The 27,517-nt window shown below is 27.6% G+C and overlaps 1 protein-coding gene across 1 annotated transcript; it reads right to left on the bottom strand.

Moving 5' to 3' along the window:
- Positions 1-315: 315 nt before the first annotated feature.
- LOC129968955 (GPN-loop GTPase 3-like) lies at positions 316-27,497 on the bottom strand. Its single transcript, XM_056083326.1, has 8 exons — positions 27,129-27,497; positions 25,846-25,954; positions 9,259-9,346; positions 8,824-8,903; positions 4,383-4,623; positions 2,514-2,613; positions 1,075-1,200; positions 316-461 (listed from the first exon to the last, which is right to left on the bottom strand). The coding sequence occupies exons 1-8, from the start codon at positions 27,171-27,173 to the stop codon at positions 414-416; spliced, it is 837 nt and encodes a 278-aa protein (XP_055939301.1). The 5' UTR covers positions 27,174-27,497; the 3' UTR covers positions 316-413.
- Between the last annotated feature and the right edge of the window lie 20 nt (positions 27,498-27,517).

Below are 27,517 nucleotides of genomic sequence, written 5' to 3'. Positions count from 1 at the left end.
GTAAATTAACCTTTTTTTGAAGCTTAACAATGATTAAAAAATAACTTGGGAGGGATATAAAGGAAACGAGTCAAATGAATAGTTGTGTCATGTGATCACAAAATGATTTACAAAAAACTTATCTTTATAAACATGCAAAAAATGAATAGCTAGTTAAAAAAATAAAAAAGTAAACTTTCATATAGTGAACAATAAATTTTCTTTCTTGAACTCAAATTTTTCATAGATGATCTTTTCAAAGTGATTTCCCAAAATTCTTAAAAGATATAAAATGTGTTTTGTGTCGATTAGCTATAAATACTCAAATTCAAGAACTATTTTTTAAAAGAAAGATTACTGTTTCTATGGCATTTTATTAAAAAATATATTACATAATTACAAATTGGTATAAAATTTTAATTACACAGATTTTTTCAAGTATCTTCATCCATATCATCATCATCGTCATCATCTTCAGGATACTGCAAAAACAAAGAGAAATTGTGAAAAATATTCAATAATTTGTAAAATGCATCTATGAACAATAAAAATGAAGATGAAAAATCAGATGTAGTAAAATGTACACATATATTAAAGCAAGAAGGATAAATAAGTTTAAAAGATTCAAATCTTAATAAATTTTTTCACTTTTTGCTAAGAGAATGTTTAATATCTTATGACTAAGGTTCTAGTTTAATTCCCAGAGTAAGAAAGAAAATAATGGACTGTCCAATACAGGCAGAAATGTGAAAACAATTCTATACTCTCTCTCTCTATATATATATATAAATTTTAACAAATATTAAGTAAGTCTAAATTAATAATTGTAAAGGATATAAAAAGTTATTAAAGAATAAAATTAAAATTTTCTTTTTAAGTAAAACATTTTCATTAAAAATTTTCCTTCTTAAATTCAAAAACGTTCCGTGTAAAATTTCAACATAAGTAAAGTCAAGCTTTCATGAGAGATTACAAAATAATTTGAAATATATAATAAAAGCATATATATTTTATTTAGTAAAGGAATATTCATATATTCATAAATTAAAAAAAGAAAAGAATTTAATGAACTGAAAATATTAATCAACTCCTTACCCTAATTTTTACATCCAGATCTTCACCATACTGTATTGCATTATCAATAGTTAGTAACAGTTCTTCTATACTCTCTCGATTTTTAATATCCAAAGGCAGAAACTTGACAATACTATAGTTTTCAATCTAAAAATAAAATAATAAATAAATTTTTTACATCCATATCTTAACTTACTGCAGCACTATCAAAGATTAATAATAGTTCCTTTACACTCTTTAGATTTTTAGTACCTAGATGCAAAAGCTTGACAACACTATAGTTTCAATCTAAAAATGCAAATAATAAAAATAAATTACAAAGGAATTGATGAATAATTTCCTTATAAACCAAACACAAGTCTCTTAAATTACATTTTCGGAAACTATTTGTACTTGCAACCTCTTTTAGATTCAAAACAAAACATACAATTCCATTTTGGATTAAAAATAGGTTTCTTTTGGATTCCATTTAGGGTTTGTTTTCTTATTATCTCAAATATTAATAAATAAGTGCAAAGGAAAATATGAATAGAAATGAAGCATTAATCAATGATGCATGAAAAAAAATTAATAGAGACACTTGAAAAATTTTAATATTTCTTAACAAAGAGAGTTCATTATTTTTAATTCATAATATTGAGATTTGACAAAAGACATGATATAAAAGAATTTGTGGTCCTAAAATCATATTAAATAATTCCCTTTGGGTTAGGGCTATATAAAAATAAATAATAATTATTTATAAATTTTTACATAAAAATAAATAAATAATACACAGCCCATGAAGATTATTCATGCTTTGATTATTTGAGAAAAATATCATACATCACTTTTTCTGCAAACCAAACAAGAATTTGCTGTTTAAATTAATTGTAAAAATATTCTAAAAGTGCTATTCAAATTTTCCATTCTCTAAATGATTCAAACAAGATTTAATTAATTTTCATCAGTTTATTTTTGAAAAAGATAAGCATGTTAAAAAACATAACTAAGCATGTTTACTTGACTGCTACATAATTTTTGACCAAGACTTTATATTTTGGTATCTGTGATATTGGGGGAAAAAAAATACTTTCTATTAAAATTTTTGTATTCAATCTACAGCTATAAAAATTGATGAACCATGAAAGAAATGTGAATCTGTCATTTCAAATTTTTCGTCGTTTTTGTCTCATTTAGTGATGCCTTTCATTAAAGTGAGAAGGGTACAAATCCTATCTTAAAAAAAAAAAAAAAAAAAAAGAAAGAAAGAAAGAAAGAAAGAAAAAAAAAAACCGATTTAAAATGAAAATAGGGAATAAAGAAGGATAAAGAAGGACAGAAAAGCAGATGATATCAAATAAAAATTATCATATCTATACCAGTTATAAGAATTGAAAAGATGATAAAGTTTGAAAAAATTAATAAATCAAAAGGTTTGAATAATTTTAATATATAATAAAAAAGAAAATAATACTTACTAAACTGCAAATAGCTTTATTTAGTTTTGAGTATTTTTTACCCCATTTACATGAACTTTCTTCATCTTGCAATAACAATTGAATATCAGGATCTAAAAACCTGAAAGATATCAACAGGGGATGAAAAAAGACTCAAACCATAAAATCATTAAAAATATTTATATGAGTCAATTACAAAAATCACTGATCATGTAATAATTTATAATAATGAAACTCAAGTGATTGAGTATATACTAAGTAAACATAAATAAATCAAATAAATTTAGCTAATAATTTAAAATAAAATTTTGAAGTTATCCCAGGGTTATTTTACCTTTTAATTCAAAACCATTTACACTTCTTAATGGCCACAACATGATTATGCATTGGATTCTTCAAATTTCAATAAAATATTGATGAAAAAATCTTTGATATGGATGAATTTAATGAAGTTTGAAACTGATTCCACTGTACACTCAAGTTCCTCAAGAAACCATTTTGAATGCTTCACATCTGTCTTCAAGGATTAAATTCAATGAAATGGCGAATATTTTAGCGCTTATTCAATAATTGATATATTTTCATTTTTGTTTTAAAAGAGCTGAAATAATACAAATAGTTAACTATCAAAATAATTATAATTTTTTAGAGATTATAAAAATTATGCAGGAAGAATAAAACTGTCAAATATTATTTTACAGTTTAAAAAAAAAATTAAATATTCACATAAGGATTATTGAATTTTTTCACATACTTCATAAAGACTTTGTAATTATATATATGTGTGTGTGTGTGTGTAATGATATTTTAAACTCTAATTTCAATTCTAATCAATTTCCAAAGATTTATCATAATTCAGCCCATATTAACTTCATTCTAAAATATTCTCATATTTCCTGATCCCATTCCAATTTTTCTATTTAATTAATTGAAAAGAAACTTTGTAAAATGCTTTTGTGAGCGGTTCTCATGCTCCGAATGAAGGGATATAAAATTGCTGACCTAAATAAATTCCTCTAAAAAATTCCCATGACTCTCTTGCCTGGGTTGACTTGTGTATAGAAATCCCTATTAAAATCTCATTGTATATAAGCACTGTGAAAAATATTTTCCCTCTTTTTTTACGCTGTTCTGCTTTTGTACTGCACTGTGAACAGACTTTTTTAGTCAATGCTGCTTATGCCTCTCGAGATGGAAATAAAACAAAGTTAAAAATTCAAAGTGTTTTCGCTCTCTTCGGCCATGACTCTGCTTCAAAAAATATGTTTACACACACATGCACACATATATATATACACAAAAAGTGCTTGAGATGTTAAAAATAATATACAATTACTACATAAAAGAAAATAAATAAATCTCATCATAAGATATTATTTCAAATATGATAAAATCTGCAGAAATGTGTCATGTCTGAATTTTGAAACTCTATGAACTTTTTAAAAGATTTAGATTCTTGGCAGCACCTCAAAATGGTTTAAGAGAAAAATAAGATGCTTAAATCTTTTTTTCCAGTCTATATTCTATAGCTACAACAAGATTTTTCTTTTATATGAATATTGACAATATTTTATCTCGATTACCTCTGTAGAAATCTGGTAATTTCAAAGGAATAGGAAATTCTAATTAATTTCTGAAATTTTCAAAGTATGATGAAAAATTTCTAAACATTATTATATCCACTCTTATTTAGGTAAAATAAATATAGTAACATTCTTCTCCTGGTAGATGAATTATCTTAGATAGTCCCTTCATAAATGAGCAATTTTTTAAGACTTAACATTGTTACAAAAATATATTTTAACACTATAAAATGCATTATTATGCCACTTTGATAGAAAAAAAAATATTGTTAAAATGTAATTTATTTGAAAAAAAAAATGATTTTACCTTTCTAGTTGTTTTCTTGTGTGCTTAGTTAAAAGATCCATCTTGGAAAGGACATTCAAGTGTGGAATTTCAAGAGTTACCATAGCAGACATGGCACTCATAATTCCAGAGATAAATTTAGAAGGTTCTATCATGAACTGAGAGTCAATTAAAAAGACAGCACACACTGAAAATTCTAATTGATGGAGATGTGCAACTAATCGAGGCATGACATCCAAATGGGTGTACAATTCAATCTGACCTGTATAAAAATTGAAGCAAAATGTAATAACATATTAAACATAAATCAGTGAAGAAAAGGCTTTCAATTTCCATCTTACTGCAAATATTAAAAAAACTTTTAAAATTCTGCTCCATGAAATTTTGCATATAACTTCACATAACTTTTTCTAGTGTTTTTATTATTATATGGCATACATTTTTCTAGTTAGGTTTTTCGACTAATCTCCTTTATTTTTTAGTTATTTTTGTAATTTCTTTGTTTTATGCTAAGGGCATTGTAACCTATTGCAATAAATTCAGTAGTCACTTTATTACAAATATACATTACTTCCCTGGCTATACAAGACACTGTTTCGAATTTAAAGGAGTTTACAGATTACCTTGTATAAATGGGTCTGATTAATGTCCTTTACCACCCTTTTAACTACTGAAAAGTTGCAGTTATCTTCATAAAAAAAGGTGCCTAGATATGGTAAAGTGATGATGTGCTACTGGATGAAACAATTAACAGCAAAAGCAGGTTGAAAACAGTGGAGTTAATGTTATTATTCTCAAGAAAGTACAAAAAAAAAAAAAAAAAAAAAAAAATCCTTATGGAAAATGTGCATTTGTTTGTCAGCTATTTTTCTAACTGGGACATCAAGAAACTTGAATAAAAGAATAGTTTGTTTGTTTGTCCTTTGATTAAAAAATAAGCCTCCAATGCAGCACAGTGGTATCACTTGCAACTTACAAACAAGAAAACTGTGATTTAAACCATGCTGGTTGTATCCTTATATTGGCTGTCTTTGCAAATTAGACAATATGCAGATAATGCACATCATTTTCAAAATACATTAACTCCAAGAAATCTGAGCTTAGTGTGCAGCATTTGCGAGCCATTATGCATATACATATGAAATGTTCTACTTGTTCAACGAGGTAGAAATGAATGAGATATTTTCAAAAAGTTGTATCTTGAAATTCTTGACAATGGAGTAATTTCAAAATGTAAATATGTGAGATGGTTCTTCCTAATGGTGACTGTGACAGTGAAGCACAATTGGTAGTCTAGTTGTATCAGTAATGTTTCTCTGAAACATTCTAAAGGCTTCGAAATGTACAAGAGAGGCAGGATGCAAGATCAACAGACACTGATCCAGCCAACCAGTAAAAGTAAGGTGGCAAGTATAATTAGATGTATAATCTGTCACTCTTGTATAACCACCAAGCAGACAAGAAAGTTAAGTGAAAACTATGAACTTTCAAAAAATTGAGTTTAGAAAATCCTAAATGAATTAGATGCTTATCCTTATTTGCTAAGGGCTCATCTGGCAACGATGCAACAGTGACGTTACATTTAGTGCAACATTGTCATAGAGATTCAGTCAGCATTCTTGGCAAATACAGTATGGATGAATGAAGCACAATTTTCATGAAATGAAATGTTTACTAGACAGATCATCCATTACTGGACACTGGAAAATCCAACATGTTCGGTGAATGTTCAACATCAGATACGATTTTCAATTAATTTTTTCACCTGTGCATGAAAGTGAAGTGAAGCTAATAGCTAAATCAGTGCAGTCACAATTGTCACTAGTTCATAATGTGCATCTTTAAAATGTTTTATAAATTATTATTTGGTTAAATTGCAATCTCCATTTTAGCACTTCCTAGTATAGAATTTCAAGGGAAGGGGAATATGTAGATTGCAGTTACATAAAATATCTGTAGCTCCATTATGGTATTTATTCTGAATGCCATTTTATGCAAATATCTATTGTAATAACACTACTTTATGCTGTATCTTATTGCTGTAGTCTATATAAGGCACTAATTAAAATCACAGCATTTATTATTTTCATTAACATACTGCATAGACATGAATACAGGAATGCCTGTAGTTAATTGCATGACATAAGAAATCTAAAAAAATTGTGCCAGTATTGACTAAAACTACATTAAATATTTTGAAAATAACATAATGAGATTAAATAAAAATTAACAAATTTGAATGAGGTAAGATTGTAAGACAAAAAAAAAAAAAAAAAAAAAAAAAAAAAAGATTTTTGCTTTGCCAAATTTTAAGAAAAATTAATTAGGATGTTACAACCACACATAATTATGGCACAGATGTTTTTATAAAAGCAATACTGACATAATATCAATATTTAATCAGCTCTACATAACTAGAAATAGGGGAAAACCAATTGTAAGGATGGATAGAACAAACCAAAATGTGCAAAAGAAACAAATTTAAGCACATATTAGTTAAGGAGAACCACTGTTGACAATTAGGAATCATCTCTTAAACTGTAGCTACTTCTCTAGGTATGCTGAGGCATATTTAAAGCATACTCTTAGACACTTCGAAGCAACACCAAACACCATTTTGAAACAGCTAGTAAAATGATGAAATAGAATGTAGCTCTCATTAACAGTGAATATCAATTCTGGCTCAATACTAATGATTGTCTGGTACAGATAAGAAGAAAACTACATTAAAGGATTTTACCAAGCACCTTCTGACATAACAAGTCAGCTTTGAGTATTATTAAGAAATAGTGATTTTAGTGGTAGTGTGATAAACGAAAGCATAAATGCCATAAATGCTTTAAAATCAAAATTTCCGTAGGCTTCTTTTCTTTCTTAAATTTCAGATATAAGAGAGACAAATAAAATGCTTTTGTTCTGGTGACATTCATTCTTGCTATGTCATCGGCTCACTATAGTCTTCTAGTAACCTTTAATGATAAAATCTCAAGGTTCACATTCAATTATTAGACAACATTCTGTATGAAAGTAATTCTTCAATCAAGAATTATACTGTTTCTCTTACCATTAAATTTGTTAACAAGTTAAAGAAAGGCAAAAGATGGATGGCAGGGGGGAGGGGGAATGTATACTCCCGACATTTCTTGAGGACATTCAAGAAAATAAAGTATTAATACTTGTACATCCCTTTATAAAGTCAAATATCATGGAGAAGGGGCAAAAATTAATAGTTAGCCCAAGCATCATTTACCTTTTTTAAGCTACTTTTAAGGAGAGATTCTGAACTCTTTGGCAGTGTAATTCTTTAATATTACTATTTAGATGCAATGTTTGTAAATAAGTTCAAATATTTTTCAAAGAAAGTGAACTGACACTATATGTTACATGATAATAATATAATACAATAAAAATCTGTAATCGTAAAAATGAATACTCTAAACTGCAAAAAACGTGGGATGCAACTGAAAATGGACTGATTGCCAACCTGCAGAAATCACAGAATACGCAGCTGGAGGGTTAAAGAAGAAAAAACATAAACCATTGTTAGCCTCATGTTTTACAAGCCCACTGCAGATTACTTCAGAATTCTGATATAATCAATTTGACTGCATCCAAGAATGAGTAGTTGGATGTTCATTCTACTATAAATATGTAAATTTTTCATAAGGAAAAATTCTTTTCTTTGGGAAGCCAAACTTCTATCATGGTTATAAAAACCAAGTGGAATCTCAATGGTTATGATCAAAATGGAATTCCAACTGACATTCTGTTAGAAATGTGAACATTTTCATCCTGGGCACTATGATTACCCAATCCGCGACTAACTAAATATAAATGGTACATAAGAGAAAGCGGTTTATTCACATTCCTCCACATGCACAATAAATAAGGCTGATACTGCTGAACTATTGCACACCATCATAGATAGTCATCCCACATAATTCAATTTAATGTTTAAACATACATGTAATCAAAACATGATATCCTCAAGAGCTCCTGAGAAGTCATTTCATAAATTTTTAGAAGCTACTACTCATGCACTTTTTTTTTTTTTTTTTAACTTATGCCCTTAAAACTGTAATTACTTTGAAGGTTCATTGCAATAAAGTTTTGATAGCAATATTTGCTTCTTTTTGTCAGTTATAAACATCAGAAGCACAGTATAAATCGATAGAATTTTTTAACAATACGTTTTTGAAAGCAAAAAGTATTATAATAAAATCAAATGGAGACAAAGTAATTAGTTTTTTTTTAAAAAAAACTTTCAAATGATAGATATTAAAGAAAATGATTGCCAACCTGCAGTGAATATTTGTTAATGATACAAATATTCACATTATAAATACAAAATTTTAATTTATAAAAAGTGTTTGAATTTTATCCTCAAATAGTTATTATTTTAACATAGTGCATGTTTCTAAAAAAATTTAATTCATTACAACACCAATAAATATTAACTTACCAGGACAATCAAATAAAATATAATCATCCTGGTCATCACCTAGCTGTTCAGTCAACCACTCTAAATTTCCAGCCAGATATCTAAAGAAATAAATACAAAATAAATATTGAAAAAATAGGTATTAAATATTCAGAAATTAAATATTCAGTCCTTACAGCAACTGCTTAATGATTGATATGGGGTTCCTAAAAATGCTCCTTTTTCTTTTTTTAAACAAAAAGATTTTTAAAACTTATTTTCTTTTTATAAATTACATTTGAAATACCATAAGAATCATGCAACTTCAATGTCAAAATTTTTTTTTTCTTTATAAAAAGCACTATATTATTTATTGAGATATAGTATGAATTATAATTTTATATTTTAAAATTCAACTCACTGTTACATGAATATATATCTCATATAAAATAGATATCTTTAATAAAATATACTTACTCTAAGCAAAAAATAAGACCGCCATTAGGCCCATAGTGAAGATCTTCATCTTCTAAAGCATCATCTAAATGTATTAATTCTCTAATATCTAGGGAACAAAAATTTATCATTACTAATAACCTAAAACATTTATCATTAATAATAAAGATATTTTTTAGAATGTACGAAGGGATGGTTGGGAAGAGAAGTACGGCAGCAGAGCACACAACAAGTAATATATATTAAAAAAAAGTCAATTCTTACTTAGGTCAACAATTTTTTATTATTATTTTAGTTACTTTTTATTAAATAATTACAATTAATATAAATATGTAAATACATATGACAAAATTACAATATGAAGAGGCAATTTTTTTAAAAATTGAAATCCTACTTATTTTCTTAAATTATTTATATATATTTTGTATTAGTTATGATCGGGTGTCGAATCAGTAATCTCAGAGATTGGCGACTAAATAGAAATTACTGGACAAATTTAATTAATTAATATGTAAAAAAAAAATTATTAACATCAAGTGTCATCCACTACAAGTTTAAAAAAACTATTTGAACTTGAGTGGATGAATAAAAAGTATTTTATTAACGATTGAAAATTTGAACAAGATATATAAATATATATAGGGAGAGTGTGAACTAATAGTAGGAATTGAAAAATAATAATAATAATAATAAAAACTAATCAATGATTAAAGATAGAAATAATGGTTACCAATGCGCTAGATGATTAATAAGACATTTTATGAAGACATTTATTTCTTAAAGCAGCAGTTATTTTGATTACAATTAAACTATTATTACTTTCTTAATATTTTTTGAGCTTTTGTTATTCATAATAAAAAGGCAGGAAAGTTAAAAGTTATAGTGCTTTCACCAGATAATTGGCTTTAGGAGTGCATGTCATAGTTGCCTCATTTTTTCTAAGAATATTAATTTACTGAAATGATTTCTAATTTAGCCTAACAAGTGGAGGTCACGGGGTTGAAATCTGAGATCGGGATGAGATTTAGTATAATGATAGTATACATTTAGAATGTTCATTTATGAAAATATTAAAACGCAATAGCCAGTCAATTTCGAGAAAATGGTCCTCAAACTTTTGGTAAAGCTTATATACTGATAACTTGACCCTCATTCCGATGATCCCGATGGCATGGTTGTCTAGGTAACCGTCTCGTATACGGAAGGTCATTGTTCGAACCTGGTTAGGAATTTTTTTCTTTTTTAATAACTTTTATTCAATTCAAAATTTACAAATACTCTTAATTAATACGTTTTTAATTTTTTTATCCAAAATAAATATTTATTATCAAAATACATAATAATAAAATTAAAATTTTAAAAGAAAAAAATTATAAATGCAGATGCATTTTTTTAACAAAATAAAATTATTTAAATTTAATTAACTATTTACAGATAGTTTTAATTAATATGCTACTTATTTTTATGCAAGGATAAATGTTTATTATTTTAATACTTAAATTGTAATTTAATATTAAAAAAATAGGACAAAATATAATACAAAAAATAATAATAAATGAAATGATAGTTTTAATTTAGTGGTTTGCCATTTTCTTATTAATTTAATATTTTTAAATAAAAAAAAACTTTTATAACTTCTTATTTAAAAAAAAAATTTCATAATAAATAAGGAATATATAACTATTTGAATTCACTCAGTTGAAATTTTCTGAAAACATACTTTAAAAAAATTGAGGCATTATTCTTAGGATTTATTTTCAACATTAAAAAAAAAGCAATTAAAAAATATACTTCATGCAATAGCTTTCATCAAAATATATATTACAAAAAAAAAAAGGTTGTGAAGATTGTATTCTTTCGTACAAAAATCATACGAATGGTATTTCTTACTCAATAGAAGAAGAATTACTGTTAGCCTAAATGGTGGAGCTTTTAATAAAGTGAACTCAGTTATAGGAATACTAACATTTATTAAATTGACAATTAAAGTCGCTGATTTCGCCATTGTGAAATCAGCGACTTTAAAATCGCTGCAGTGCTTTTTAAAAATATTCGTTAGTTCCCCCCCCCCCTACACACACACATACTAGATTATGAATTTTTTTATTTCTTCTTTTTTCCCCGCAAATACTTTTTAGATTCGGGGGGGGGGGGGATTGACATGTATTTAAATCTAGCACGTACATATTCATTCTGGAAATGTTGAAGTATTAGTCTCTTCAAATGCGTTATAATCAAATGCATGTTGTGTATAACAAGTTTGTGTATGTATAACGTGTTAATATTTACAATATTCAAATCATAGATTGATTCAGGAAATTTAAGAACTGTGAGTTTTATGCATAGATCTGACATAAGAACTGATCTCAGCTCTATGGTTTTATGATTTAACGTGAACACTTTATTCCACGAAAAAAAAGCCTCATGTGCTTTTTTTATTTTTGGCGGCATCAAATATTTTGAAAGCATGCCGAATGTTTCAGAAAAACCGCATCTTTAAATAGGCTAAGTATTTTTAAAAACTATATTATATAATCATTCTGAAGCAAAATTTAATGCTTCATTTTAATTATTTTTTTAATATTAATTCAATGCTATATAACGCTAGAAAAAATATATAGTTCTGAATCTCTTGTGCGTTCGTCCACCTAAGTAAAATATGCGCACTTGGGAATAAAATCTTGACAACATTGATAGTAAACGAAGCTAAGGAAAGGTGAGCATTTCTTCTTTTTACACAGGGGCACATTTACGAGCTGGAAGGGTCTTGTAATTTGATGATGCCTCCATATCAGTGAAAAAGGGGGTGAAAGTAGGCTCCTCCTCCTAAATTTATGTCCGAGGGAAATAAGGTGTCTTTATATCATTCTGCCCCTTCAACTCCCATTGGACAAATATCTCTAATCGTAGCCAACGGTTCAAGACAGGGATAAGAACAAAGAATACGAACAGAAATTTAAAGAATACGAATAAAGGCGATGCGAATCATTGTAAAATAACTAGAACTGAAACTGCTTTGAAAGAGGTAAGAAGTCTTATTATTTTACACAGATTTGTTGTATTAATTATTTTTTTATAAAAGCATGATTTTTTTTAACTATTTCTACGAAAGATCTGCAAATATAAATTAACAATAAATGTTCATGATAAAATAGAAAAGTGCATTTAATGTATTTGAATATCGTGAACATTTTAATTATGAATATCAATTCAATTTGAATTGGATATCGAAGCAGTTATAAATATATGTCGTGATAATTTCTTGTCTAATATAACAATTTTAACTGTGGGAAATAACAGGATTTTACTCTTTCCCGCACGATCATTAAAACAATTATTGCGATTTTGGTATAAATCGGTAAAATATTTATTAATTAATCGTACATTAATAGATATTTCTTTCTCTTTTTAATAAGTTAAATTCCATGAATCTTTTTAAACGATTAAAACTATAAGTTTAATAATCAGAGCAGAACAGATTGTTAATATGACAATAAAGAACTTAGATTGGCATGAAATGTTGTGTTTTGCAATTATATTATTTAAAATTTTATGAAAGCTTTATTAGCTTATCTTTAATTTCTAATCTTGAAATGTTTCCAATTTGTTAAATTTATAACTATAACTTACAAATTTTTCGGTATTAAAACTATTACCAAAATAACACATTAATGCTTTTTATTATTTTTCCTCTGGTAATCTGGTAATTGTTTTAAACATACTATTTTATTTTTAATCTTCTTGAATTGATAGCTGTCTGGTTTTTACATAACCATGTAAAAGATTAATGAAATTTTAAAGTAATAATTTTAATATTTCTATATGGCGCCATCCGTTGATCTTTATGAAACATAACAGTATATGCATGTAACAGTATTTTAAATGATTTCCAAATCTTTTTTGACGGCAACTTAGAAGAAAAAGCTTTTGACATTTGCATAAACGAACTTAACTACAAAATATGATGAGCATATTGAAATACGTTATTTCAAAGATGAAGTACAACATTTTATTAAATATACAAAAAACGAAAAAATTTCAAACCCAACTGATATGTACAAAACGATTGTAGATGGCCTACAATCAACATTTAACAACGTGGAAACAATTTTAAGAATTTTCCTCACCATGCCAATTTGCAATGCAAGCGGAGAGAGATCATTTCGGTTTTAAAATGCGTCAAGAACTATTTACGAAATACAATGACAGCCACATTTAAATGAAATTTCACTATTATTCATTGAAAATGAGGTAGTATAGGAATTAGATTATGAAAAACGTATCGACAAATTCTCCAAATTAAAAGCAAGAAAAGTGATATTTTAAATTTTTTTCTGGCTCTCAACACTTGTTTCTGTATTTGTAGAAATTTTATTTCCATTATTTTTGGAGTGTTTCTTTTATTGCCATTCTTATTTTAATACTACTTAAGGTATATTTTTGTACTACCTAGAATACAAATGCTATAATGCTAAATAATATAATTTCTTGTTATTATTTAGCATTATAATTTTTATCATCACCATCCAAAAATAATTTTACTTTCTATATCAGAAAATATGTAAATAAACTGAATTTAGATATCAGTGCATTTTGTGATATATTTTTGTTTCGTTATATTATTTTGGAGCTCAGTGCCTTTTATATATATATATATATCATACTTTTTTAAAAACAGGACTTTTTAGAAGAAAAGGTGAAAATGTTTTTAATGATCTGTTTAGTAGAGTTTCAATTGGATAATATTTTTAAGAACTATTTTAAAATTTCTCTAAGTATTATTTTTAAAAACCTTAGAAGAGAAAATTTTATATATATTATCTGCATTGTTAATAGAAAATACCATTCGGTCCTTCCGTCAAAGGATGTTGACACAGTTTATACCAATTCAAAGTTTGTATGGAAAGTAAATAAGTTACTGAATAGAACGGTTATTTTATCCTTTAATTAAAGTGACCATTTTTTTTTTAACCTGAAACCAGGACAACATGAATTTTGACCAGCCACGCCCAAATTTTATAATTTTTTATCAAAATATCACTCAACGGCCAACCTGTATACCTAAGTAAATAAAAAACTTTTAGATATCAAAAAATGCTGCGTTTATTTAAACACAAGAAATATGAAAACTAAAATATGATTTTACAATATAAAAATAAAACATAATAAACAACATAACATGATAAGCCATACCTAATATAATAACATAATAAAACACAGGGAGTTATTTAATTTAGTTTTTTTATATTTTTCTGAGGAGTGAATTGCTTTTAAGAAATTTTTGTTTTCCTGTATATTTTCATAGAATTCCATACATTTTGCATTTAAATTATTTTTTACAATCAACAAGTTTCCACTTTCAATTGGGTTTTCTTGCTAGTCCAGATGTTGTTTAATAAAGAAAAAACCCGTTCGGTCGGTGCATTAGTTCCTGGCATACAGAGGCAATACTCTACCAATTTGCCCATATTATTGAACACATCATTTTCTTTAAAGGTTTTAAAAATTTCAATCCACCTATCTGATACCGAAACACAATTTTGTTTCCAAAGCCCAAGTTTCTCATCTGTGGTGTAGCGCTGAATGAAACAGATTTAATCTAAGAGCTCAATTAAATTTATTTCCGGATAATGTTGAATTAAATAGTCACTGCATACTTGAACCATTTGAAGCATAGGTTTCATGTTTAATGTAATCCAATTAAACTTCTCGATTTCCTCAAAATGGCCTTCCCATTCTTCCAGATACTGAAAACATGTGCTGTAAAATTCCACCACTTTTTCTTTGAAAATATTCGATTTAACTAAGCCGTCTTCTAGCTTTTTTTAAATTTTGTCGAACTTGCAGGGGCAGAAACACACTTGCTATCCTGTCAGCAATTTTGGTTTTAAGGTCTTTATAAATGATATTTGTTTCCAACATAGAAATATCTTGTCCTTCTATCTTTAAAACAGTGTTATGAAACATTGACGACACAATATGGAGAAAGAAAAGCCAAGATTCGGTTTCAGGATTCTCAAAATAATTTTTAATAATTGTCGGAATTTTTTCATTAGACGCAAAATACGATTTTAATGCAGGAAATATTTCCAACACGCGCTCAATAGCTGGTCGTAACGCTAACCACCGCGTAGCACTGTAACCCAAAATTTTTTTAATATTCTATGTCTACAAAATTACAAAATTCTTTTAATTCACTGACACGCACAGTATAAATGTAAAAGTAAGAGTAAATCTTGGTAATTAAAGTTTGTATATCAATTGGAAGACAGTCTGCCGCGGTTTGTATAGAATTGTTTAAAAGATGCGCTGAGCAACCAATTCCCGCAAGCTCCCGTCCGCCCAAAGTAGCTTTTAGCTTGGTAAAAATATTTTTCCCGGCTCTTCGCATGCCTCCAAAGTTAGTGTGGTGTTGTCGGCACAAAATCCTAATATCTTGCTTTCTAAATTATGTTTTTTTAAGACCTCTACAATATATTCGGTAACTTTGTCAGACGTTTCTCCTGGCAAATCCTTTACTTCAATAATTTTTACCTGTATTCCATTCTTGTATGAAAAATATCTGACAAGTAAAGGAATAAGTTTAATTTCTTTTGTGATTTGAGGCGTCTGAATACACTGATATAAAACTTACGTTTCTCAAATCTTCATCCAATATTTGATTTGCATAAGGGACAACTACGTCGGTGATTATAGCTTCGCATTTGGTCCTAGAGCATGTGAATTTAGCATCGAAATATGCCTTAATAAGATTATAGGTACAGTCCACTGATCGAAAAGATTGATTATGCATAACTGTATGATATGCCCACAAACCTTCAGCTGCAGCTATTTTCTTCTCGGCAGATTATAATTCTTTTTTCTTAAAATATGATGTCATACTCGAACTTGCAATTGCTGCTGACACTGCTCGTTTGTGTTTAACTGTTTTTATGTGGTTTTCAATGTCGCTTTTTCCACTATTTGCAATAGAAAACGTACTTCTACATTTTTCATAATATACTTCACTAGGATCAATATTATTACTTTCTTTAATAAATGTATATTTTAATTTTAAATATTCATTAAATACGCACTTTTGTCGTTTTGCCGTCATGATAATAATAAGGTAGGTACATCACAATAGTTAGTACATCAGACCACCACTGGCTTGTATGACGTCGTGGCGGTCCTGCTCATGCGACACCTGACGATATCACATGAAATTATCAGGGTTGCCAGTTCTAATTTTATTATTTTTATTTTATTACTTTTTTGTTTTAATGTTTTCTAATCTAAAACCAGTACTTTTCGTGTACTGGTTTTGTTTAATGACTAAACAGGACTTATGCTCTGAAAACCAGTACTGTACTGGTAAAATCAGTATAAATGGTCACCTCACCTTTAATGTTAACATTTTTTTTTAATAAAAAAGGTGCAACTTTTTTCACCTATTTGATATATACATACACTGTAGAAATTGCAAAAAAGTAAGCACAAAGTTAAAATTAAAGGCTAAAATAAGTTTAATTCATATTACTTTCTTGTTATAAATAGAATTTACCTAGAAAGGGGCCTCAAAATAATTTAGCGCCTGTGGCCTCATGTTGTCAAAATCCGCCACTGCTAAGGATTCCAAGAAAAGGTATTGAGATTCATCAGAGAGCGGACAAACTAATTCGAGTAGCAACAATTCGGATTGCTAACAGTCTTATGAAAAGATCGACTGTGAAACTGATCAAACTCCAAGTGAATAACTGTCAATACTAATTCTTAATACAGGGGGTGGTATATATGTTTGGCGTTCTATGAAGCGACGTCACCTTCCGATTTCGCGATTCATTTATCCTTTGGTTTCTTATTTTTAATTAATTACATTCACCACACACAGAATCGTAAGAATATCGTTCATGTCTCCAGTTTAATTATCGCAATTTCGAAATACGCAATTTTTGTTTATTCTTTAAGGCCTTTTTGTATACTTCATAACTGCATTCTTATGTATTGTGTTTCCCAAAGAATTTATTAAATATGCTGTAAATACAGGGTGATTCAAATTAAAGTATCCCTGTTTGGGAACGCCCTGGCGAAAGAACCAGTTAATGTAACACCTTCATATTTGGAGCATATACAATTCAGGCAATGGGAAACTGATTGGTGCAATAAAAAAAATTAGTTAATAAAAAAAAGGACGCTAAGTGAAATGGGACACTGCGATTGATTAAAGGTAATGAATATGAAACATGTCACCAACAATAAAGGACAAAATATGAGGTAAAAATGTAATAAACTTTATTATACAAAATAAACTTTCGTTACTACAGAAATTTCAATGGCAATAACAAACGAAAGACAGCAAACAAACGTTTCACAGATGGTTTTTAATGTGCCCATCTTACTTCAGAGCTAGCATGTTACAGCGTGTTATAACAGCATTCACTGTTGCATGTAACGGATCAAGTTCGATGTCTTGTACCTGTAAGAGGGTCTGGTTCTTGAAATTCGCCTTGATGAACTTAATCTTTGAGATAACCCCAATGATAAAAATTACAAGGGTTTGGTCAGGTGAACAAGGAGGCCACCTTGTAGGAAATACACGACTGATAATACGATCCTTAGTAAAGGAATGCAGTAATTGTTGAACCACATGTGGTATGACAGAAGGAGCACCATCTTGTTGTAGTGTAGCTCTGCATTGTTGTAGTTCTGTAATGACAAAAGTTTGCAATATATCCCGATAACGTGCTGCGGTCATGGAAAAAAAAAGTTCTTGGTCCCTGTGAAGTGATTTCCTCAAAGAAAAATGGCCCAATCAAAAAGGTCGCAGTGAGACGATCCAAACAATAACATGCGGTGAATGCAAAAGACTTGGTAAGAATTCGCAGTGGACCAGATACGGCAGTTTTGGGTATTTACTGTTCAGAACATGTGAAAGTGAGCCTCATCGATTCATAGGATGTTCCACTGCCAATTCTGTTACACCTCCACCCGTGCCAAGAAAGTTAAGGTGAATGTTCTCTGCACATCGTTATCAACTGATTTTTAACTCTTGTAAGGGATAGATCTTATAAGATAGGCTTCGAGTGCTATCTGCCCGCACTTCCAAACTATAGGTATGACAACTCCAGTTGCCTTGATACGGCGCGAGGACTAGATGTCCCTGCTGTGTCCGAATTGGCTTGCTCAACGACAGAGGTTACAACGTCTTTAATCATCTGCGGTATCAGTATTTTACATCCACGGCTGCTTTAACAGCAAAACTGTCTGTTTTTTCGAAACGTTTAACCATTCATCGCAGAACGCAAGGTGTTATTGGACCCGCAAGCAAAGATTTCTGCCCTCAGTGTAAGCGTCTGCAATGTCAATGAGGGCAGAAATCTTTGCAATGAAAGATTTCTGCCCTCAGTGTCAGTAGCAATGTCTAACATTGTTTTTTCGAAACGTTTAACCATTCATCGCAGAACGCAAGGTGTTATTGGACCCGCAAGCAAAGATTTCTGCCATCAGTGTAAGCGAAGTACTTTGGTAATGTTATTGCTGTTTTGGTAAAAAAAAAAAAAACTTTAATAGGAGCGCACGCTCCGGCTAAAAGAGAACCCACGTCGAAGTCTAAAAATGTTCGGGACCTGTATGCCCAGCTTTTTTTTCTGTTACGAACAACCTTTTGTTCGCCTATATGCAAAGTTTGTTCTCCAGTGTACCTTGCAATGTCTAACATTCAAATTTTCATTTAGCTAGCGAAACTTTGTGCGTTAGTAATGCAATAATGGAGTTTATTATTACATATGCCTGTATTCTGTTTTTGATTATTGGTGTCAAGTTTCATATTCATTATCTTAAACCGATCATAGTGCCACATTTCAACTAGGGGTCTTTTTTTAAACTTTTTTTGTTGTTGTTGCACCAATCAATTTTCTATGATCTCAAATATATATCTTCCAAATATGACGGCGTTATGTCAACTGGTTCTCTCGCCAGGGCGTCCCAAACAGGAATACTTTATAAACTGGAATTTGAATCACCTTGTATAAGTATACTTTTAAAAACGTGCTGCATTACATTCCTTAGATTTTACCAGACATATAATAATTTCCAAAATATACCAATAATAAAACTTGTGATTGAATTATTTGCTACTACTTATTTGTTACTTTCAACTGCCGCAACTTAAACAATAAAAGTTTTTCTCCGTTTCAAAGGATATTACAAAATAAAACTTTGGCCAAGTCTTAAACGTCAATAGCTGGATAGATTTCGCGAATTTTTGACTAGTTTCACTACTTTGCAGGCATAGCTAACCAATCAAATCATTTAATCATTATTATGCAATCATAATTTAAAATATTATTTTCCTTTGTTGCAATAAGATATAGTTAAACAAAGTTGATTTTTCTTGAATAAATTGATCTCATTACAACCAATTGCTTTTCTATATTAATCTGGTATTTTTATATTATATTATCAATTTCTATATTATTTCTGGTTCTTTGGTATTGCCAGTTATTTTAAATATATAGATAGTGGGTGAACAGCTGATCATCAAAAACAACTGTTATTCACTAATATCAAATCCTTAATGCTTCTAATTTTTATCATTTTGGTAATCTACATACAGTAATGAAAAATAGCAGCACTAAACCATATTTGAATCCTAAAATTTATGACAATTTTCCCGAGTACATGTTTTTTAAATATTTAAATAACTTATTTTAATAATAATTTTCAAAATAAGCAAAAGACTAATGGCTTAATTTCATCCACGTCCCTTGTATTTTATTATTAGATAAACTGAACCAAAAAAAAAAAAAAAATTCTAATTTGAAAATGCAGATTAATCAATATCCATACAATAGATATGATTACAGTAAATTAAAAAATCATAAGATTTTCTCCTTGCTGAAATGAAAACAAACAATGCTATTTAAAACAGCCATTTACTTTTCATCAAGTTTAAAAAGAAATATATCTTAAATTTTTACTTAGTTCATTTATTGAGAAAAAAAATTATTTCCTGAAATTTAAAATATTGTATAGAATTTTATTTTAAAAAATCTTTTCATATTCACCCATAAAAAAAATTAAATTTTTAATTATAATTTAAGTAGTTGCTACAATCTAAAATTGTAAATTCTTCAATTAGTTTAATCATGTTTAACTAAAAATTAAAAAAAAAACAAAAAACAACATTGCCTGCAACTGAGAATTAGTATTTAAATTCAAATTTTAAAGGATAACTCATATTTTCTACATAATGCAGCACGTAAATGTAATACTTAATGCTCACATCTATTTCAAATATTATTTACTACCTACCATGATCAATTGGTTCACCAGGATTGTTGGTTATGTAAAATTTTAATTGAGTTCATTGTACACAACACAGTCTTGATAGTTTCCTCAGCGAATAGTTTAAATTCTTTAACATATAAAAATAACCATTTTTAAGCTTTATATTTTCATCATTAAATACTATTTTAGAAACAATTATGTTCACTCTGCTCACTAATTTTTGATTATTTTATCTAAAATTTGAAGTTTTATATTTTAAACAGAAAGAAATTAATCTTCACAAATCTAGTAATATATTTGCTAAAATCAAGCACACACAAAAAAAATTATATATATAAAAACTGAAAGAAGAATAATTCAATATTGAAGTTTTGTATGTTTTATATTATTTTTCATGTATTATATAGCATATCAGTAGATTATTCAATAATTTTTTTTAATTGGATAAAAAAAGTTTGGTATATTACAATAAGAAAATAAAATATCAAACTAAAAGACTGATAATATAAAAAAGTTTTAAATATAATAACATAACGAAGTTTTTATGATTATTTACTTGTAAAGTTGAAAATTAGCTGTAACTGTCACACTATTTAAAAATTTCATAAAAACTATGCTTTAAACACAAACTTATTCAATATGAAAAAATAAGACAAATCTTCATATCTTAATCATCAAAAATGGAAGAAAAGACCCGAATGAAATATTAGTAGCTGCAGTGGAAACTATTTGCATTTCATTTACAACAATAAAGATACTAATTTGAAACATAACTAAAAAAAATTTGTAAAGGTAGTCAAAATTCGATTTAAAAAAATTATGACAGCTAAATTGATATCATTGGAAACATATTTTTTGAATTTTGAAACAGTATAAAATTATTTAATAATTAAAATTACAAAAAATAATTTTAAGTTGCTTATTTCCATCTTCAAAAATATGTATGTAACAAGTTTGGCAATTCTAGATCAAACAGTCCAGCCTTTAGAGTGCCAACACACATTTTTATTTTTTTATTAGTTGAGATTAAACATACATAAATTTTCCTACACAAAGCAATTTTATGAAAGATGATAAGAGAACAATAATTTTTTTAAAAATAAAGAATAACATTTAAAACTACCAAGTTCATAAATTCTCACTCCAAACTTCCAAAGACTTAATTTAGCTTTTTAAAAATTCAACATTTACAAAAACTAAAATATTTGAAAACTTTAATTTTTTTACTTGGATTGAAATATATTTAATTTCATAAATCATTTTGCAATAATAAAATTTGGATTAAGATACTATTCACAAAAAAGAAAGAAAGAATGTGTAATGATTATGTATTATTATTACTAATATAAATTTAGAATAACTAATACAGTTTTCTATTAGAATCATCTAGCGATATAGCAACACTCTTTTGGCGCACCACTTTCTGTATTTTTTTATTAATGCTATTTTTTCATACATGAGAAAATGAATGCAAGCAAATATGGAAGTATTTGTGAACATACATAAGAGATAGTATAGAGGATTTCCCCCCTTCCTTCTATTCAACATCTTTTTATATATATATATATATTTGGTAAATCGTTTTTTATATCTGTTAGAACATCGTCATTTCTTTCTGTCTAATTTCAATGCTTAGTTCCAATTTTCGTGTTCTGGAACTTTATGTACTTATGGCATCACATACTTCATATTTCATTTATATTTTTTCTCCTAAATTGTTGCTATAATTAATAAACTGACATTTGCTAATATTTTTATTTAGCATTGCACTTATGTGGGAACAAGAATTTTAGCATCTACAGACTTGAATTCCACCATTCTTGAGATTGATTAATTTTCTTCACTAAAAGTTATTTATTTATTTATTTTTTGTTCATTTAGTCATAATTATTTTACTTGTTGACATTTGTGTTTGACAGAGTTCCTTATTTTATAAAGTCCAGCTTTTTTTTTTTTTTTTTCCCAAACTTGTATCATGACTGATTTCCTTCGGTTAGTGGATCACTATTTGTTTGAATCTAATATTAATAATGATTTTTGATATGAATGTTTGTAAATATTATGGATAAGAAAAATCTCATTATAAGAAGACAAAATACATAATGTATATACATCCAAAGGTTTTACAAGTAATTTTTATTTATTATTATTTTTTTAAGCATTCTGTCAATACGCATAAGATTTTCAGTAACAAATTTCATGAATTAACCTATGACAAACTAATGGATTCAATAGAGTGTATAGTGTGAAATGTATGCAAAAATTACGCACTTTTGTACATGCATGAATACATAAACTCAAGAATTTTCTACTCATAGATTTTTTTTGTCTTATAATAAATTATAGTTTTTATAGAAATTCTAAAAAAAAAATCTATTTTTAAAAATTTTTTAATTTTAATCGATATTTAGATGTTGAATCCAGCCTCATCTTTCATTTAAATTGGCAACATTATCTCCAGCAATAATTAATATAAAGAAGCTCTGAAAATTTGAATTAAGAGCAAATTGAATAGAATCAATATATATTACAAATATTAAAGTTTCAAATAACTGGTAAATTCGACAAAAATGGGTTTACAAAATTATTTTCATAAGACATCAGGCTAAAAAAATTTATGCTAATTATAAAATAAAAAATATATATACATAAAAAAACATAATCAATTATGCATTAGTTGAGAAAACTTAATTTATTAATATTAGATAATGCTGACAGATTTTTATCAGAATAATGTTAAACTTAAATTAATTTTTTTTTAAATCTGAAAAAATATAATTGAATAATGTCTACATCTTAATGATTTTTATTTTTTTATGTGTACAATTTTATAACATTTGCACATAGAAAGCGACTGACTGTTTCCTTCCCCTAATTTTTAAAATACTCAACTCAAATTTTAGCATTAAAATGATAAAAATCTATTTTGTATTGATAAATTTAATTAATTGATACATACAACTTTTATTTTAACGTTATTTTTATTTAAAAAAATTTATTATTTATATAAATAATTTATTTGAATAGAAATAATAAGCATAGAAACAAGAACACTATAATTACAACTAATTAGGTAGGTAAGTATAAAAATCATTATTATTACAGCTAGTTTTACATAATTTTTTTAAAAAATTCTCATTGAGAATTTCTGATTCTACATCTTACAAAAGTCCCCCCCCCCCTATCCTTCTTAGAATGTTGTTGCGCTACACTACGAGTGAAAAATCCTTTGTTTTATTAGCTTTCTGTGACAATACTTTAATTTCTACAGTGTATAGTATATGTGGGTTGCTAAATATATTCAAGGGAAAAATCGGCAGCATTAATTTTCTATGGAGGATAACTTACAATTGCTGTATGTGATACTTTCCGCTTTGTGTTCACTAGCAGAATTTTGCACCAGGTTTCTTTATCGCAACTGAATTCAAAACATATGTACTAACTATGAATTTGCTTCTTTCGTTCTAAAAAATGGTTTTACAAAGGAGAGGGATAAGATTTTATTGAATGGGATGCAAGGTGGCTAGTATTTTTTTGGAAGCTTTAAAAGGCGACGAAGTCCATCAAAATACTATAGGAGAAGGTCAGATTTGAAAGCTGTTAATAGGAGAATCCTTCTATTACTATCACAATTAATGCAAGCCTTCTATGGCCCTCAATGTAAATGAGAAGTAACAAGCATCAACCAAATTCACAAAAGGGTGTCAGAAAATATTGTGTAAATACATTTAAAAAGGTGCAAAAATAAATTTTGTGCCATAATATTCCTTAATGTTATATGGGACGTACGTAAGAATCTTAATTTTTAAACTGAATTTCAACATAAAATTTTGCAAACTTCATCCCTTAGTGTGCATCTAACATCCAAAAAAGTAATTACCCACTAAATTTCACTTCCCTTATTTCAGTGATGCTCTGTATTAGTCAGAAAAATCTTTATATATCAAAAAAAAAGTTTTTTGCTAGGAAGCTAAAAAAAAAAAAAAAAAAATAAAAAAATCATGCAAAAGTTACAAAAAGTGAGAGAAAAAATTTTTTTTTAATTATATAATCTGAATGACAAAGGTTTCTTAAAAATTTTTTTTTATTTCTTTTAAATTTGACAAGATTGGTTCAACAAATTATAATTTTCAAAGGAATGGGGACATTTAGAAAAGTACACCAGAAAAGAAATTATTGAAAACTTACGACTTCAAATTATAAATTTAATCTCACTGGATTTTATGCAGTCAACTAAAGTAATTACAATCACAATAAATAATCGTACAGTAAAATCCCTTTCGTAGTCGTTCAAAAGATCGATCAAAACAACGTATTAAAGAGAATGATGATTGAATATGTAATGAGACTTCATGGTAATCAGAAAAAAAGCAGTTAAATATCATAAATATCTTTTAAGTGCACTTTAAGAACAATTTCTCCCATTTCATGCATCTATTTCTTTTACGCACCATACTGTATTCTTATTTTTCATCGATCAGAGCTAATCTGTGTAGTCTTTAACACATAAAGAATTGAATATAAAGTTACCTGGCATAACTAAAATAAATTATTTGTTATTTAGAACACTAAATGTAAAAGCAGTTCAAATTCTTTTTGAATTGCAAACAGTTTCGCATATTTTGTATTTCATTCTTTCGAAATAACCATTCCAATATTTCAATATACGCCGGTGCCCATTGCTGATAAAAGGAGAGAAAAAGAAGTCCATTAAGCACTTTCTTAACATGGGTTGAAACTCCTGTATCCCTTCACTAAATACTTCCCTTTTATCGGTCTTTTTTTATATATCCAGTAAACAAAGATTTATAACTGCTTTCAATTTATCGCAGTCATCATCTGGAGAAACAGGTCTTCTTTGTCCTTCTTGAGAAAATTAAGCACTTTTAAGATACTTAAAAATGGTTTTAAAATTTAAGCACTTTTTAAGGACTTTTCATGACGCTATGCATCCTCTTCAAGATTTTCTACCCCAATTTTCATTAGTTAAGCTGCAACAATCATATTGGTGATGTTGTATATACAATATCAATCACCATATTCAATCTAATATAAGAAACATTAGATTCAAAATTTTCTTTAATCTGGCATAAATTAGATTTAAAATAACATATGCTGGTACAAACCATAAAATGTTAATGCCCATACAAAAATCCCTTTTTTTAAAAAAATCCAATTTATGCAAATAAATGTTTGATTTCAAGTGTCATTTTGAAGAAGCCACACAATGTTTAGCTTTTTCTAGTAATCATGTTGGAAATACAACTTTTATATTTATACCTATTTAAAATATTAGTAAGAATTTTTCAAAACCAACAAGAAATAAAAAAGAATACACACCAATAATTGGCTGATACGTGAAAGTCTCTGCAGCAGGATCCAAATTAACAACTTTAAGTGGTCTTTTAGTATCTTCACAAAATTTTTCAATTGTTGAACAATAAGTAGACTATAAAGACAGGTTAGAATAAAAATGAGTATAAATGAAATTGTCTTACTATCAATGAGAAATAAAAGCAGAACAATATACTTAGATATCAAGAAAAAACTTAAACACACAAGTAAAATATTACTTTAGAAATGTAAGTCACTTAAGTCGATCAATATTTTAAACACTTTTTGAAGAAGTAGAAAAAAAAAAATTATTGAATATTTTTTAAAAATTTATCTAGCTTCCTAAACAATTAAAAAATTTCATAAAAATAGTCATTAACATTAAAAACAGAATAATTTAAAAATATTCTTATATGAAAATAAATCCAGTAAATAAATTATTTAAGAAATAAAAAAAAAAAAAAATAAAAAAAACACTTCTGAATATCTTTTCATTCATAAAGAATTTTTAAAAAATTAATGAAATTACAAAACAGCTAATCTTGATACATTTTTTTTTTGTAATAACCACTGATAAAGAAAATTATTTTTCAGATCATATTGGTTTTACTACTAGTGGCAAATTTCACTTTTGTTATTTATGTTCATTCAATCATTATGAAAAAAAAAATGACTAAGGGAAAAGAGATATACAGAATGGTGATTCAGATAGTGGTCAATGATAGTAACAAATCATTTTATTTTTATAATGATACCAGAACACTGATGGCAATAAGTTTTTATAAATCTAGTTTAAGAAAGTTAAATTGTTCTTTTCTTTCACCTTTAAAGTTGTTTTATCAATGTTGTAAAAGATTCTCCCCATCCTTCCATTATTTCAAATAAAAATGAAATAAATATGCAACGATAAACTATTTTTCGATTCTTACATACAAACTACTTGCAAATTCAAAATTAATAAGCGGATGATTTCAGATTTATAAAATAAGAATTTTCAAAATGGAAAATAAAACTATGAGGGAAAATCTTACAATTTACATAAGTGTTTTCCAAATATTTAATTATAAAATCTTCAAGAAAACATCTATTTTCTACAGACGGGGAAGACCGTAGATATTACATTTTTCTAATTATGAAGCAGATGCATTACTGATGTCATACTAAAATTTATATTACAAGTTATCATGATATATAAACAGTATTAAAGAATCACTAAATCAGCGTATAGCATTTGTAAAAAGTATTTTAATGATGTACATATCAATAACATTTTGAAACATAGATCTTACCTTTCCCGAGCCCGCTGGTCCGATAACTAGTTGGCCATACCTCATTTTTATGATAAACTTGATTTAGAAACAATAAATATTACACTTACAGTAAAATTAATTAGTTATCTTTCATATAGGTCGGATTAAAAAAATATTGTACAAAATAACAAGATCACATTCAATGTTGTTATTCTGCTTCTGTTGTTTGCACCAAATCGAAACGCTGGCTTTATCGCTACTGTTTTTAAATCCACCCTCTCTTTTTTTCCCCTCTTATTCCCTTTTCTGACAAGATTTGTGATATATTTCTTAAGTTATTGATAAATGGCTTAAGGTTGATAAAGATAATAATTTTCTGTCCTCCTAATTCTTTTCATAATCGTTACAAGTTGCAATTTGGCAACATA

Source organism: Argiope bruennichi, chromosome 5, assembly GCF_947563725.1.
Source record: "Argiope bruennichi chromosome 5, qqArgBrue1.1, whole genome shotgun sequence".
NCBI lineage: Eukaryota > Metazoa > Arthropoda > Arachnida > Araneae > Araneidae > Argiope > Argiope bruennichi.
The sequence above is the reverse complement of the archived record's forward strand: the minus strand, read 5'-3'. Positions and strand labels throughout refer to the sequence as shown.

Excerpts from the sequence above, each read along its gene's own strand:
- LOC129968955 (XM_056083326.1), bottom strand. The coding sequence starts at position 27,173 with ATGAGGTATGGCCAACTAGTTATCGGACCAGCGGGCTCGGGAAAG. Across the intron at positions 8,904-9,258 it reads GGTCTTATTTTTTGCTTAGA|ATATCTGGCTGGAAATTTAG; the intron begins GTAAGTATATTT and ends TTATTTCTTTAG. Across the intron at positions 2,614-4,382 it reads ACAAGAAAACAACTAGAAAG|GTTTTTAGATCCTGATATTC; the intron begins GTAAAATCATTT and ends GATATCTTTCAG.